The sequence below is a fragment of the Thunnus thynnus genome, chromosome 12 (assembly GCF_963924715.1).
Source record: "Thunnus thynnus chromosome 12, fThuThy2.1, whole genome shotgun sequence".
Lineage (NCBI taxonomy): Eukaryota > Metazoa > Chordata > Actinopteri > Scombriformes > Scombridae > Thunnus > Thunnus thynnus.
The window spans coordinates 17,549,778-17,566,819 of NC_089528.1; the positions used below are offsets into that span (position 1 = coordinate 17,549,778).

At 39.6% G+C, this 17,042-nt stretch overlaps 2 protein-coding genes across 4 annotated transcripts in view; one reads left to right on the forward strand and one right to left on the reverse strand.

Moving 5' to 3' along the window:
* The first annotated feature begins 629 nt into the window (after positions 1 to 629).
* The window catches only part of LOC137194260 (phosphatase and actin regulator 1-like), a 53,510-nt gene continuing 37,097 nt past the window's right edge, over positions 630 to 17,042 (forward strand). Inside the window, exon 1 of the mRNA XM_067605988.1 lies at positions 630 to 822. Coding sequence (XP_067462089.1) covers positions 711 to 822 — 112 coding nt within the window. The 5' untranslated portion in view covers positions 630 to 710. The remainder of the gene's footprint in view (positions 823 to 17,042) is intronic.
* LOC137194257 (zinc finger protein 665-like) lies at positions 10,766 to 16,941 on the reverse strand. Of its 3 annotated transcripts, none has more exons than XM_067605982.1 (7): positions 16,788 to 16,941; positions 16,365 to 16,517; positions 14,783 to 14,884; positions 14,614 to 14,709; positions 14,007 to 14,117; positions 13,169 to 13,292; positions 10,766 to 13,062 (listed from the first exon to the last, which is right to left on the reverse strand). In XM_067605982.1, the coding sequence occupies exons 1-7, from the start codon at positions 16,788 to 16,790 to the stop codon at positions 10,805 to 10,807; spliced, it is 2,847 nt and encodes a 948-aa protein (XP_067462083.1). In that variant the 5' UTR covers positions 16,791 to 16,941; the 3' UTR covers positions 10,766 to 10,804. The 3 variants fall into 3 exon arrangements, with proteins under 3 accessions (XP_067462083.1, XP_067462082.1, XP_067462084.1); XM_067605981.1 differs by having other exon boundaries at positions 16,365 to 16,564; positions 16,788 to 16,940; XM_067605983.1 differs by lacking the exons at positions 16,365 to 16,517; positions 16,788 to 16,941 and adding an exon at positions 14,439 to 14,499 and having other exon boundaries at positions 14,783 to 14,882.

Below are 17,042 nucleotides of genomic sequence, written 5' to 3' on the forward strand. Positions count from 1 at the left end.
CCTGTCTTTGGTTTGATCTCTTTTCTTATACGCTTCTCACCATTACCATCAAATTCAATTGTTATCTCATCTTATCATATTCATTCATTAAATGTAGCTGTATAGTGTGATATATTGTATGATATAGTGCATGTTGTGTATCGTTGTGTGTAATGTGCAAGCCATTTGTTGGCTTGTTTTCGAGCAAATCATTATGCATTATTAATGATCAAAATTATTACAATTATCAATATTATTAATTATTGTAAATCATTAAACATTATACACCGTGTACACCTTGCTTTGGCATAGCCTCCTTAATTATAAAAAAACAAGCCATAAAAATAATTTTGAATTCGAAAAAATAAAATAAGGATAGCCTATAGATCTACATCATATGAGGATATAGCCCGAGATGTGTGTTTTTTAAATAGTCATAAGAAATACATTGGGTTTACTTGGATTTTTTTTTTAATAGCTCTATATGTTGCCATTTTTAGGCAATATATTTTTATATTTTCTCTCACTGTATCCATGCTATGTTCCACCAACGCCTCTCTCTCTCTCTCTCCCTCCCTCCCTTCCTCTCTCTCTCTCTCTCTCTCTCTATCTTATGTGTGTGTGTGAACTCCCTCCTCCCTATCAACAGCTACCTCCCAGAGTGCGAGTGGCCGCGGTTCTGCGTCTGCCCCGGTCGGCCAGCAGTCACCACTGGACACTGGTTCAGATTGATGGCGACTTCTCCAGACAGCAGCACAGACCGCCGACTGATCAGGAGACTCCGCTCAAAGAGCGACACCCCATATCTTGTTGAAGCCCGACTCTCCTTCAACCTGCGGACAGGTAGGCGCGCATCCATCCTGCCCCCAAATCTTCACGCTAGATGTTATTGCCAGATGTCGCTAGGAGGATGGACAGAGGGGGAATTGTGAAATACACTCCTTTCTTACCCGAATGAAAAGAATATCACGATATCCCTACACGCTGGTTTTCCTGAGGACTTGTCTTATAGTTTTGCTGTGAGATTTATCGCCCTAAAATTTATTAATGGACTGCTGTGGATCTATTCCCGTAAATGTGACTGAAATGTTACGCAACTTTGTAGACTGATGCTGCATGTTGCTGACGCGTCTGGCGCAAAAAAAAAGCATTGTGGGGAAATTAAACTGCATTTTCACAGCTTTGAATGGCGTTTCGTGTGTGAATTGTGGTTTCATCAGTGCTTGGTAACTGCTACCACTGTAATTCAACGATGTTATATAATGTGAAGAAGCTTCAACGTGACCCGTAGTAGCCCAAGCTTTGGAGGTGGTTGTGGGGCGCAAAACCGGATAGGATATCCGGTTTGCTCTGCTTTTCTTCTTCTTCTGTTTTTAAAGGTTTTAATCAATTTTGAACAGGTGTAACAAATCCCGCAATGATGCTCGTGGTGAATATAGTCTTCTATCTCCATCACCCTTTACAAAACGGGTTGCATCCTCTGTTACCATGGTGACTAGGCATTTTATGCTGACTGAGTCAACAGGATTCAGATCTTTTTTCACTACAGTGTAATTATGATACACGCTGCAACCATGAGCCTGTTTAACAAAAAATAAATGTCATGATAGTCATGTCAGTCATTTGACAATCTGTAAAGGATCTTAAGTGTTTGCACTAGTCACTATCAAATATGCTTTTCTCTTATTAGTCTCATTCACAAGGATGATTTGATTGTGCCCACATGTGTAATTATCAGAATGACATCACAAGTCCCACGTTGTTTGTTCTCTTGATACCAATGCTCTGAAATACAAGATGCAAAACATATTAGTCCTCAAGAGCGGCTTCAACAATATAGGCATGTCTTAGCCTCAGCATCTCAGCTTGCTGGAGTCACACCCATTCATCCACTCAGCAAAATGTGTGAGAAGAGAACCACGCCTATAATCCACTGTAGTGTTTGGATGTTGGCCAGACCAGTTTTAGGGTTTTTCAGTGTGAGTTTTCCAAAATGTCTATATTTGAGTCATTTAATCTTTAGCCTATATCCTGTAATGCCATTAGATAAGGGTGGTTTTACTCTATTGAATGTGTTGATGTGAAGAAACTGGCTTTCTTTGTGGATTATTTTTATAGTGATGCTACTGTGTTCTGTGGAAACTAGTATCAAAAACTTAGATTTGTGATGTGCAGTGTAAACATCCACTGTTCATCCACTGTTCAACATCATCGGCTATTTTAATGACAAAGCAGGTCTGTCTATAGGGCTCCAACTAACAGTTATTGTTATTATTGATTAAATGGATGGATTGCATTTATATAGCGCCTTTTTAGTCTTCTGACCACTCAAAGCACTTTACACTGCATGTCAACATTCACCCATTCACACACGCATTCACACACTGATGGCAGAGGCTGTCATGCAAGGTGCCAACCTGCTCATCAGGATATACTCATTCACACACACTCACACACCAATGGCACAGCCTTTGGGAGCAATTTGGGGTTCAGTATCTTGCCCGAGGACCTGTTCTACCTCCTGAGCCACATCTGCCCTTACAGCTATGATTAATTTGTTGATTATTTTTTCCAATTAATCGATTTAACATGCAGTCTATAAAATGCCAAGTAGTGAAAATGTCCATCACAATTCTCAAACCCTAAAGTGACATCTTCAACTGTCCCGAATCCCAAACATATTCAATTTACAAAGATGTAAAACAGAAATGCAGCAAATCCATTAATCGACAAATAATTTCAACACGACTGTGTGTTTTATTGTAGGAGGACACTTAGAAGAGTTTGTGTTATCTTAAAGCAGTGTATTCAAGAGGTTATGGTGTTTGTGCCTAGAGGCTCGTCACTTTATTCACAGGGTGACTGCACCTTGCTCCAGTGCAGCTGCTCGGAGGTCAACAATGTGGTAGCTGTATTGGCAGCTCCCAGGTGTGCAATATGAGCCAGAGTACTGGTAGAAAAGAGCTTGGTTTTGTGCTTGGTTGTGCTTCCCTGGATGAATAAATGCTGAATAAAAAAAAGTCCCCAAGCTTGTTATCTCAGATAAGCATTTGCAGTTCTGTAGGCTACTCTGCTCATCCCGGTGAGCGTTTGCCCTGTAGCGACAAGCTTGTTGTCAATGGCAGGACGCTGTCATTTGTCTTTATGATCCTTCTTTTTTTTTTTACATCCCTGCTCTACAACAAGCTCATACAAAGCACGAGGATGGTATGGGGGCGATTTGTACAACAGTACTGTTGACTCACTTCCACCTGAAGAATAAGTGTAGCAGGATTTAGCTTGCTTATTGCCAAGGAAACCAGGAGTCTTGTGGTTGTGTGCCCAGGTGCTTAATAATGATGAATGACCAGGGCTGCCAAGAACCTGAAACAAGAACTAAGCAATTAGCTTTGTGTTGTTCAGGACAAGACAGAGGCTTTGGTTTCCCTTTGTTATGGTTTTTACTTTTCAGAGGCATTATAATTCTACATAGATCACAAAATGATTAAAGTGTGCAAAGAGTGACACAGGAAGGAGGCCAGTCTTCTCAAAAAGCATCGATGTTGGCCTCCTTCCTGTGGCACTCTTTGCACACTTTAATCATTTTGTGATCCATGTAGAATTTGTAAATTTATACGGACTGTATCTGCGTTTTCATCAATGAACTGCTGCTTCACAGAGAGCAGAAAATGCACTTTAATATCCCAACACAGTCAGGTTACAATCAACATACTGCCAGCGCAGCATCTGCTTCCATGATACTGAGTTGTGTAATCCATTTTGGTGTGTGGTGAGTTTATCTGTGTTATAATTTGCTTTATTCGCTGATGCTGAAAGTGCAGTTAGTTAGCCCATACATGCATCAGTTGTCTCCATGGGGATTCAGTCTCTGTTGCTAGTTTGACTTTTGCAGAGACAAGGCTGTGGCATACAAATGATAGATGCTCTCTGGGCTTCTAATGGAATCAGAGAGCACGTATGAAACATTGTTCTATTGCATTGCCCTGTTTAACGTCTGCAATAATCTAATTTGCCCCACAGTTAAATGGCCCTGTGCACCGTCACAAAGACATAACGATATAATGGCTGTCAGTTATTGTGCGGATATCAATGTTTGTGTCACCTGTCATAAAACATTACAGGATGTAGTTGTAGATGGGTGCTTGACCTACTTTACAGGTTCGATTTCAATCATTACTGCCTGTTATGAAACTGATTGTCAGCCCAGCCACACACACACACACACACACTGTCATCTGTACTAGCAGCTGAGAGATAACCATGTTTGCAGAACAAGAATCATTACTGTTTACCTAAGGATCCCGTTTATGGATTTTTAACCAAAAGAAAAAGCCAGATACATGCATGTGTATTTGCACACATGTACTGTGCATGCACATTAGTCCCTTGTTAGTGTGCCTTGCATGTGTTGCCTGCTGACACAGCATCCGTCTCACTGGAAGAGGTTGTCTGTATGTTTTTATTTGCTCATCATTCAGCAGCTTAACTACAGCCCCATCTGCTTTCTGTCTGCAGACTCATGCAGCTATACACAAGAAACTCTCCCAATTACAGGAGCTACCGTCTTTGATTCTCCACTAGCACTCTCCTGCCAAAGAGATCAGACATCTTTGGATTTGGATCGTCTTTGTGCACACAATCAACCTAACCTTTTTACTCATGTCTGTGCCCGCATTTCTTCTTGCTTTGTCTACATTGTACTCCTGTAATACTCCTTTGTGGTTAACACTCACACAAAAATCACTGCATGTCCAGGCTTATTTTGTCATCAGATATTTTCAGTGTGAGGCCGACTGACTGACTGGTGCAATTACAGTATGGAATGGCAGTAGTAAGTATTTTTTTCTATACACTTTGTAGACACAACACACGGGTCAGCTTGTCCTTACAGGCTTAGGGTCTTCTCAGGTCTGCTGTGGCATATGGAACATTAATTGCAGCACACATATAATATAGATGTTAATTGTGCTGAACAGCTTGGTCCTGTGTGCAGTCTAGAGATGTGGGGACGCTGATGGCTGAAGCTCCCACCATTATACCTGGCCTAAATGCAAACAGACAAAGATGAAGCCCAGAGTTGGCTGCATTGCAGTTGTTAGAGGATGCACAGTATGGGGTACTTGCCTTAGCTTTTGTACAGATGTGTATGTGTCTCATACAGTATACGGCACACGTAATCTGTATTGAAATTTAAATATGTTGTGACAAATTTGGATACATATGCATAAATATGCAAAGAGATGCAAGCTTGAACACATGGTACACAGATATGTGCATGCATTCACTGTCTTACAATTCAGTGTTTAAACCAGGCTTAGCCACATTAGGCTAAAAAAACTCATTCACCACCCACCACTACCTGCCTCTCTCTCTCTGTGTGCTGCTCTGTGTTGCAATCTCTGTGTACAGTTAGCACCGCTATCCAAAAGACCACAATCAATACACACCAGATGCATCATGGGATGGGACAAATTTCTGCTGCAGAGCCAGCTGGGTTCACATAGCTACTGGTCAGGACTAAACCATAGCCTTTCTAACAAGACGTTTGTGCAGATATTTTATGATGCTTTCGGCTGCTCTGTTAATCGTTTAGCAATGTTTTGCATGTAAACTAATGGAGTAAAGTCTAGTCAGATTATCCAGCTTTTGTTTGAATCCAAAAGGCAGCTAAAGGTGACTGCAAGGTCAACAACGAGCAAAATTTGCACCATTTCAAGATGTCAGTTTCTTTTCTTAAAAGGAAGGTCCATTTCAGATAATTTAGGCTGGAGCCAGTGCAGAGTCTGTTGAATTTGTAATGTTTTTTGCAGTTTGGTTGCAACTCTAGAGGCTATTAGCAAAAGTGTTTAACAAAGTGGTGATAATTAGTGGCAAGAGATTTATATCAGTTCTCCCCCGATCTATCTTTCTTGTACAAACCCCATCCCCCCAAACACACACACACAGCATATGGCTGACATTTCAAACCATCTTATGATTTACTAACAGCCCTGCATCTCAAAAAATACACATCCGTCTTCCCTACTTGGTTGCACATAGGCCTTCTTGTGCTGAAGCATCACTGGTCTGAATAAAACATGAGTGCAAGAGTGGCCAGAAAACCTGCCAACCTCTGTAGCAAGAAGGTTTAAAGAAAAGGACAGGCAGGTGTCTGCTATGAGAGCCTGCAGGCAGCTGCATCTTCCCAGAATCTCTCTCTCTCTCTCTCTCTCTCTCTCTGTCTCGCTCTCTCTATCTCCGCCTTTTCATCTCGCTCTTTCTCTGCCACACTTGGAAGTTGGGAAAAGCTCCTGGCTGTGATATGCTCTCCACACGCCAGCTGAGAAATAACGCCTTTTTCAAAAGCCTCGCAAGCTGAAGAAAGCAGCATGACGATGTGCTTAGTTATGGGTCATATTTATAGTAAGTGTGGCAGCACATTGGCCAGAGAGGGGTAAGATACCACTGCAATCTGAAGGCAGCACTGCCAAGGACCAATTATGCTGGAGGAGAGCGCTCCGCCTAAATCACTGTTACTCTCTGTTGCTGGTTTTACTGAATTTAAAACATGCAATGAATTTTGTTGGATTCAAAGACATAAAACATAGCAGGCAGTACCATTGTATCCAGTCTATGTTGCCTTAGGGGGTGGGTGTGGATGTTCCTCATACCTACAGTGACAGTTAAAATGTATCTCAGAGGATAGCATCAGGCAAGTTTGGGGTATACAATGGGTATCCATTAAGAGGATATGATGAATGTATACAGAATGGCATTTGTTGCAGGCGTCACCAATGCAGCTCCCATAGTGCAGCTGCTCTTTAGAACATTTCTGCTGAGTAAGAGACTTTACAGAGTCAGAATCCCTTCAACACTGCTGCAAACCTGGGACTCAATTCAATCAAAGCTGCATTGCACCACTCAGCAGTCCTTCAAAATTGTATCCTATTTCTAAGGATAAAAGTCAGGATACATTTTGTATCCTACACTTCCAAACCAGGTCAATATTTCTATTATGTAAAAGGCGAAAGAAAAGAATGAGCAGCACATTAATAATAATGCTCCAAACTGCTTAATCCATTATGAAAAAGAAATACAATTCAGTGTTCTTAAAATATAGAGGATTCAGTATAAGGTGTCATTTGTGAATACCTCCTTTAAACTACTCCCTAATTAAGCTTTTTACTATTAATTAATAGAGTTGGTGTTACGTTTTTCAAATGTTATAGTACCCTATAAACCTTGTTTTGGAGTAAAGCTCCTCAAATGAAAAAGAGATTTGAGGAGAGATATGCTGCGTACACAGAACGTTATGGTAAATTATGCTTCCACTTTTCAGACAGTTATGTAAGTCTGTGCAAAGACAGACTAATAGCCTACAGGATAAACGACCGGGATCTGAAGAAGCAGAATAATTCTGTGAAATTAAATGATTGAACCAAGGGGACATTATGCTCCAATCCTTTCTCCAGCAAATCTTACAGATCCAATGTAGAATTGATTTTGTAATCTCATCGCATAATAACTGCGATGACAAAATGATGGCTCAGTCCGATGTTTTAACTGTGTAGGTTATTACAGTATTTTAAAATTATAATGAAAGAAAACATTCTCATAAACTGTAATATAAGTAAAAGTATTCTCTGTGTTACCAGTATCTATTTAGGGTGCAATGACTGGTGTCTCTCTTGTAACATTAAGTGATAACATCTGTAAATGTACATTCCCAGTATCATTCCCAGGTATATGCTAAGTCAATAAAATAATATGCTTGAGTTAATTAAAAGCCCTATGTGTAGGATATGAACATTTATGGCTTTGAGAGTTCCCAGTAGTAGCATCAAAAAAGATACTCTGCCAGAAAACATTGCATGTTTAAAAAAACCCCAAAAACTTTCACTCTCAGAATAATTTGTAAAATTCTATAATCACATAAAAAATTCCCACACAGGCTTTAAAAACTAACTGAGCAAAAAATCTAAAGGTGAAAGCTTAATTTTCATATTTTTGCCTTACATGACAGACAAAACAGATGGAACCTCTGACCCTCCATGTGCCCCAAAATAAATTGAATTTTGAGCAAAAAGTTCCACAAATCTCAACCAGACTGTTTTTTGTTTTTTTTTTTTCATAAAAGGTTATCTACTTATAACAGTTTCTCTTTCTATATTCTAAAAGTACACTTGTGGTTTAAAGTCTGACATTGCCAGGGAGTGAATAAGTGGAGCCATAACTGAATAAATTATAGAAAGCAGTTTTAGAATGCCTCTTACAGTATGGATCATTGTTTCATGGTCTATAAACAATTATTCTGTACTAAAGTTTGCAATTATGACAGCAGTCATGGCTCATCAGTAACTGGGAAAACACGCGGCTGTGACAGGTTATATAATGCTGAGCTACCTGTGCCTGAAACCGAGAGATATCAGTCTTAACTTCAGCAGAGCCGTAAGAGGCCAGAGGGGCCCTAAGCTCTTTAGTTGATAGTCCACTCCATACTGTGGTCTTCATTTAGAGAGAGCAGGACAGATGGAGGTTTCAGTCAGAGAAAACCAGAGTGTGTAAGCAGAGAGACAGCCAGAACATCCCAGAGGAGTGGCACAGTCTGCTTACCACTGTGGCAGAGCTCATTGGGAGATTTTGCTCTTTTGTGGGATTTCTTCTGTTTGGATTTTCACTTGCCTAGTGTCAAGTCCTGTGATTTTGTCAGCTTACAACCAAACATTATTACCTCAAATTTGTAATGCACATCCTGCCCATGGCCCTTTCAAAAGATGCACTTTCAGCAATATAGGGAAGTCTACAGTGCTGCCTTTTTCTATTATCGCACCTGTCGATAAACAGGAATAACACAAACACTCTGTCCTTGCATTGCCACTGTGCAGTTATTACAGAGATGTTCATTTCCCCACCAAAAGCTCTTGTCTGACACCTTCTATCACCTTGCCTGCAACTCTGTTTCTTAATTAGCAGACAAAATGGAAAATTCCAAACTGAGGGTTTCACTGTGCTCTGCAGAGGCAGGGCTCAGTGTGGAAAAAATAAAAATGTCAAACAAAATGGGTCTGATGTTTGAGACAACAGATCTAGTGAAAGTATTTGTCAGTTACATTGTTATCTTTGCAAACATGAAGATTGCAGTCATACAAAGCACAATGTTCTATAAAGAAAATGATGTGGGATATTCTGAAAGAAGTACTTTCATAGTGTTGGTGCTTGTCTTAATTTAATGTCTGTGAAATGAAGTATTAATCAATGTATATATATTATACATTTGACTCTGGTTGATGGAATTGAGGCAGTCCCTGAAGCACCACTGCTCTCTGGTGGAGCAAAGCTTTTTTTGCAACAGTGGGCTACTGCACATGTTTAAATGTGCAGCACACACTGCTGCTGAAACAATTTAATCACTAAAGATTTAATAATCCTTTAATAAACAAAGTCATTTATCAAGCAAAAATGCCAAATGTCTTTATAATTGTAAATTGAGTATCTGGCCTTTTGACTGTATGTTCCCAAATCCAAACACAACACAAGCAATGTCAAGACTTCCATCACCCGGAAAGCTCTGAGAAGATTTGGTGGCAAATTTCCACAATTTTATGGCATTTTACTGCCTGAATGATTGATGGTGAACAAAGTTACTAGTTGCCTAACACACAATAAAAAATGTGAGTGTCAATGCTGGGATGACTTCATCTAACAGATTACACCTGAATACATCTTAAAAGAGACATCTTACTTTTGTGACACTTAACACTTTGCTGATATTTGTGTTCTTTTACTTAAGTAAAATTTTGAATGCAATGACTTCTACTTGGAATGGAATGTTTTTTACATTGTGGTTTAGCTAAGTAAAGGATCTGTAGCTGCAGAACAAGTTAGCTTACAGCTATAATGTGCTAGCTTCTGGCATTGGTAGACAGTTGTATGCAGTCTGAAATTTCAGAAGAAATGAAACACTGAACCTTGCTGAGCCTATTTCAAAAACTTGAATCTCTTTAATCACATTATTTACATCCCTTGAAGTTCTTTTTCAGGTTTTCTGTTACGTGTAGGGATGGAAATGATGATTAATTCCATTATAAATAAATCTGAAATTATTTTCTTGATTAAGCAGTTTATCAATAGGCCTGTAATACGTCAGAAAATTGTGAAAAGGCCATCACAAAGGGGACATCTGCTGGTTTTGTCCGACCAGCTGTCTAAAAGCCCAAACATTAAATTCATAACCATATAAAGCAATGAAGAGCAGCAAATCCACCAGAGAATGAACACCATTTTTGCTTGAAAAAACAAAAGAATGAATTATAAAAGTAGTTCCTATTAATTTTCTGTTGATTAACTGTCTCAGCACTACTCTGTATGTAAAAGGTTCAAACAAAAGTTAATCAAGAAAATCACTTGCTAGGCATTTCCTGGGTTTATTTAGGCACTTCCCTACAGATGTTTCAACGTTACATAGCCCTGTGGGTGTATGTGTTACCGCTTGTTCCAACAACTCTTTCTGCGCTATTTATTTGGATTGAATTCATCCAAAAAATCCCCAAATTGTGAGTCTGCTTCCTTCTTCTTCTATTGCACAGCCTCAAGCTTTTTGTAGCCCTTAGAGAAACCTTGTCGAGCCAATTTAAAAAAAAGACGCACTCTGTATTACAAGACCATTTTTTTATTCTCAGTGAATGAAAATCATTCACAGTACCAGACAGTGTTGTAGTTTATTTACATACCTTTCAGTATATAAACAATATTGAAATACTGTTAAAGACAAAACATGTATTGTACATGTATGTACTTTAGTGGTGGACTGTATTATTCTACATACAACTCCACAAACAGTGTGGAGTCACAGACATGCTTTTTCTCTGTGTTCTCTAAGGCGAGATTTTCTTGTAAATGTTTTGCCACATCTTGGACATGGGAATGGCCGTTCCCCCGTGTGAACCATCATGTGTTTTTTCAACTCATTGTTTAACCGAAAGGCTTTGCTGCAAACCTCACAAACGAACGGCCGCAATCGGCTATGCTTGGATCTATGGTGAGCCACCAAATGAGATCCTCTCTTGTAACACGCACCGCAGTCTTCGCACTTGAACGGCCTCTCTTCAGTATGTTGGATCATGTGAAGCTTGAGCTGGGCTGCATTTGGCCAACCTTTCCCACACGTGTCACACAGGTATGGCTCTTGCCCCGTGTGCTTGTACAGATGCCATTTAAGGTATGTTTTTTGATAGAATTTCTTCCCGCACACCGGACATGGGTAACCACCTGTGTGCCTCACCATATGTGCTCTCAGGCAGTCCTTTGTTCTGAACTGTTTTCCACAGTAGGAGCAAACACTAGGTTGCCGCTCTTTATGCTTGCTCTGGTGCAGAATCAGATAAGCAAGAGATTTGAAGCTTCTCCCGCATGTTTCACAAACGCGTGGTGTTACACTCGCAGTGTGAACCTTTTCATGGTGGTTCAATAGTCCTGGCTTTGTGTAACATTTGTTACAGGCAGTGCACTGATATAATTTTTTGTTCTGCTGATGTCGAACCAATTCGCACAACCTCACAAATTTTCTCTTGCATAAAGGACAGGGATATGAACCTCTGACTTTATGCGACTTGGAATAATGTCTTTTCATGAGGACAATTTCTGAAAAGTTCTTCTCGCACATGGTGCACTTCATGTTGCGATCTTTGCTGCTGGCAGATTTTGCAGTTTCACATTCCTTTGTTTCAGAGCTTGTCTCAGCACTGATTTCGTTGGTGATGTCAGCTGACCGGAAATTACACCCACTGATGACAAAATGGTTACTGTTTGTTCGCTTTTTTCTTCGAGGAGTTCTTTTGGAACATTTGCTTTGGTGCTTCTCAAAACTTTTGTAATAAGTAAAACCCTGACCACATTCCTGACATGTCAGAGGCGATTTACAAGCTGGCATAGAAGGTATAGCCGGTATAGCCTCAGGGCTGGCGAGTGCTTCTGAGGCTGTCGGAATCTGAGATATACCGCTTGTAACAACTAAATTCTCCTGATTCATTTTATTTGTGTTTCTTGAGTCATTCACCTGTAGATGTTGGTTTGACAGCTTGCATTTACTTTCATGGTGTGTCTTACAGTCTTCATAACTCTCAAAGTCTTCTCCACAATAAAAACAAAGGTAAGAACTCTGTTCAGTGTGGCATCTCATGTGCTTTGTTAAGTCAGCGGAACAAGTGAAAATGTGCCCACATACAGCGCATGTTTTGATGCGGCTGCTTCTTTTACACACTTGGTCTTCTGATGAGGCAGAAGATACTGATTCCTGCAGTACAACTTCTGAAGGCCCAGTGTCAGTTTCACTAGGGAAAGACACTTTGGTCTTCTCAAAAGGGTTTGGTTTGGAGTGATGAGATGAGCTTGTGGACAACTGTAGGTCTGTCTGAGTCTTCTGATTACTGGCGACCACACAAATCTTCTGGTGTTTGTCAAAATTCTTTGGGTAAGTGAAAACCTTGCCACAACCAGGACAAACAAGACTACAGTTGTCATTTGACTTCTCGAAGGCTGGAGGACTATTCATAATTGGTGGGTTATTTGATGTGGCACTCTCCAACAACAGAGGGTCATTCTCACTTGTAGAAATATTAGTTTCAGTACTAGTCTTTGGTTTAGGAGGCAAACTAATCCTCTCAAAAAAACTACTTTGGCAAGTAGACTCTGACTCACCCAATCTGTTCATCAAGCATCCATTTTGAGTTATCTTGTGCCTCTTCAGTTTGCTAACAGAAGCAAAATCCTGGCCACAAACAAGACACTTGAAGGTTTTTGAGGATGTCCTGCTGCAGGTTTTCAGGTGGTGATACCACTTTTTGTCTAAGCCATTGTCATTAGACTCACTTTCATCAAAAGGAAGTATTACTTCAACAGAGGCTCCTTGATCTTCAGCCTGATCAACACGTTGCTGTCCATTGCTCTCCACAATCCTTGTCCTTTCTGAATTTATCTCCTCTAAGTTTTCTTTCTCGTCCTCTTTAGACTCCAGACTAGATCCAGGGTCTCCTTCATCATTGTCCACCTTCGGTAGGTGATAGGACAGGCTGGAAAGGATGCAATCATCAGCAGGGGAAGACAGAGCTGGAAAAGAAATGCCAAAAAAAACAGAAACATTTTCAGTATCTGAAACTGATGAAAGATAAATAACACAATCAGAAGTTGAGTCACAATTCCCATAAAGTACTACCTTGTGAAACTTCATGCCCATGATGTTTGTGATGCTCAATAAGTGTATTCAGAGGCTCAGGTTCATTCATGAACTCCACACACTCTTTCAGGATGGAAGGGGAGAGACTGAGCCAAAGGGAAGTCTAGGTCAAGGAACAAAACAGTTCAAATTAATCTACAGCTATGACAGAACATTCAAATCAACACTTCATTCCTGCATTTCAGTTATGTTATGTTGTGATGTATTTCAAATTTCCCTGTGTGCTTTTCAATCAGTTAATGCTTTTGTACATTTCCTAGAATGTCTATCGATAGCTCCCTGAGAAGGGAACTTATTTCATTTAGCTGTGAGTTGTATATGACCAGAGTTAAATCAGCTTGATGATGGATCTTAATATATTTTATGAAATGTAGAAAGTAGCTTTTCCCTCCAGTAACCACAAATATATTCAGTATTTAGATATGATGGCTTCATAAGTTAATGAGATTGGAAACATTAATACCCACTGGATATCTCAAATCAATTATAAAAGTAATTCCACACAAGGTTTTACAAGTAGGTTATAAGTAGGTTTCTTGCCATTCTCCAACGCAGTACTACAGTACATTACTGAATTTTCCACTTGTATGTAGAGCATTTTAGATGAGTATAAAGTGACAATTAACATGCTCTATACAGGATGAGTGGGATTGAATAACAACATGAACATTCAATTGTTTCTGGGCTAACATAAAAATACTGCTAACAAGTAGAACATTTAACAAGAGCAGTTGTCAAACCACATCTGTGATAAATGTTAAAATATCTATTTTGTTCACTAAATTTGTCCCAGGATTGTTGTACGTCAAGTACCCACTTGTTCAAGGTTTGGAACAGGTAGCAGCTTCTGCAGACTGACGAGGAATTTTCTCATTAGAGCCTGTAGGGCTGAATCATATTTTGGGCCAAACACTGTTGGAAAGATTTTCTAAAGAACAAAGAGAAATGTCTTCATTATTTCACAAAGTACTGGAAGACCTTTGATGCTACTTTTTTAAAAAAAAAAAAAACAACAACTTTTTATCTATTCAGGGAAATTTCACTGAGTACTCAGTTCTTGTTTTGCAGGAAGGTTCTGAAACTCACAGTTACACACATTCACACCTGCAAGCTGCAGTGCTACCACAGTCTGATCTGCTGGCCACTGAGCAGCACCACTGGAGCAGCAGGGGTTAAGGGCCTTGTTCATCTCTGTGCCCTTTCCCTACCCAGATTTATCTTGCAGTTACAGGCCTCCTCTCAGACTAACCTTTAGGTCACTGCTGCCACTACACATCTTGAGGGTTACATTTAAGCCCGTCATCCAAACACTAAAAATGTAACCAACTCCAATTAAAATCAAAATGCTTCATTATACATTTTGATTTGCTTCACTGAGTAATTCACTGTTTAAACTAATAAACATCTAGTGCCAACCAACTCACCTGGTAAAAGATATCCCTCTGGCACTGATCATCCACTAGAGTGTGCACAAGCTTCACGAAGTTTGTCACAGATGCCTTAATCTCAGAGCTGGAAGCCTTAAAAATGCAAATAAACATAAGTAAATGCAAATGACACATAGAGTAATTGATATTCAACAAGGGCACCTACCTCTTTTTCCTGCTTTGTAATGTAGGTGTTTATTCTAGTCAAATGAGGCTGGATGGCTTGTGGGCTTGCAAAGTCATCATTGCGGCACAACTCTAGCACCACCTGTTGGTGTATCAAGAGATTTTTTAAAAATGACTGAAGACCTATATTTTCTCAACAAAGTCACATGTGGAGGAGTGACTCTGAGTGCCATACTGTAGGTCATCACCTCAAAACTTATTATTATATATGAGCTATGATCAGATGACCAGTATCCGCACAGTGAGGTCAAGTGTTAGGCACTTACACTCTCATCATTCAGGGAATTGCATGGTTTGTCAATTACAGGAATTATCCTTTAACCAAATGATCTGTTCAGTCAAAATTTGCTCTGCTCAGGCATCTGTGAGCAACACTGGCTGCATAGTGACATTCAGTTGGAATGTCACTCCAGTTACTGTAAGTTTCCTGGTTATGTGCTGATATATGTAAATTCATGTAAATGTAATAACATGGTAGCAACTTAAGTGGTTCATAACAATCAATAGATCTTCCTCCTGTCATCTGTTTTAATGCAATCTGCATAAATGCTAACTTGCACAGTTTTAAGCGATCACATTTTGATTTACAAAGGAAACAAGGAGGGGAGCCGTTTGATGCAGAAAAAAGAGCTTTTCCTCATGTAGCACAGCGTCAAGATTGGAACACACTGAAACTCAGAATGACTGCCAGCCGAAGCTTGAGCTTTATGTATTCTTTGTGCCATTATTTAGTTGTTTAAGTCATTACACAAAAATGTCAAACATTCTCTGGTTCCAGCTTCTCTAGTGTGAGGATTTGTTGCTTTTCTGTTTACTATCATTGTAAACAGAATATCTTGGCTTTTTGAAGTGTTGGTTGAACAAAGCAAAACATTTGAAGAGTATGGGAGCTTTTTATATGTCAGATTACAGCAATGAATCATCAAATCTAAGGATTAAAACTCTCGAAAACTATTCAAATAGCAAATTATCACAACAAATAATAAATGTTTAAATCTATTCACAGTAATTAAATGTAAAATCCAACCATCAAATAATAAATATCCATAAATGATAATGAAAAGCCAAACATCAATTAACAAATACACACTGCAATTAATGAAAAGCCAACTAGGTCAAACAATGAAGAGTCACTTACCACATTATGAATACAGAGTAACAGTACCAGTCAAAAGTTTGGACACACTTTCTCATTCAAATGAATGGTAAGGTGTGTCCAAGCATTTGACTGGTACTGTATATATAGGTGGAATAAATGTAATACACTAGCTTTTGTCATTTTATAAACTAAATGATTTATTAATAATAAAATAATCTGTAATTACAGCCCTACTGCACAACAACAATCAGTGGCAATAACATGTAGAATGGACAAAGCTATTTTGTACCTGAGATCAACTTTCAAGAGATAAGAAGAATTTCTAGATAAGTTAATATTCATCATCACCTGGGACAACCTTTCTCTGCATGTAGGCTATTACTTTATTTAGATTTGTTAATTATCATAGATGGTAGATGACGAGTTAGTAATAATCAACACATCTGGCACTTCTTCCTCTTACCATTGCACGTAGGCCCATGACTAGTTGGACTCTCTCTGCGTCGTTGAGCAGCTCAGGGACAGTTTCCAGCACTGTGGTGACGAACTCCTCCAGCAGACCATAGTACATCACAGCTTTCTGCTTCACTATTTCCCACAGAGCTGCAGACACAAGCTGCAGAGGGGGGACGATAAGACGGAGAGAGGAAAGAGGGAGGGAACCTGGGGAACAAATGTTAGAACTGTAAAGTTCAGCTATAGGGGCAGCTACAGTGAGTTATTAACGCCTAGAATGAACGGACAGACACATGTCTTATGTTATTTTGCACAACTTCCGTGTAACACTAGTCTTTGAAGTTACCCTAAAACATGACTTTCTAACGCTATATTTTCATTTAGCGTCAGGGTAAATGCGGACTAAATGGAGGTTAACTTTCACACTCACCATGGTCCGTTAATATGTTGCTCATTCTGGCGTTACGGACAAAATAATTTTAGCTACGAAGGTGGCTGTTCGTTAATAACATCGCAGCCTTTGGAAAACATCTGCCTGTGGAATATGGTAACCACATCCGAGCGACCCATTGGGAAGAATACGCATTACGTCATTACGTCCAAACGTGCAACGCAGAGGCACATGAACAGGTTTTCTTTGTCGTAACGTGCCGTTTTCATAATATTCTCCCTTTCTAAAGCACAA

Excerpts from the sequence above, each read along its gene's own strand:
- LOC137194257 (XM_067605981.1), bottom strand. The coding sequence starts at position 16,812 with ATGAGCAACATATTAACGGACCATG. Across the intron at positions 14,885-16,364 it reads TCATGGGCCTACGTGCAATG|GTGGTGCTAGAGTTGTGCCG; the intron begins GTAAGAGGAAGA and ends ATACACCAACAG. Across the intron at positions 13,293-14,006 it reads CTGTTCCAAACCTTGAACAA|ACTTCCCTTTGGCTCAGTCT; the intron begins GTGGGTACTTGA and ends TCCTTGACCTAG.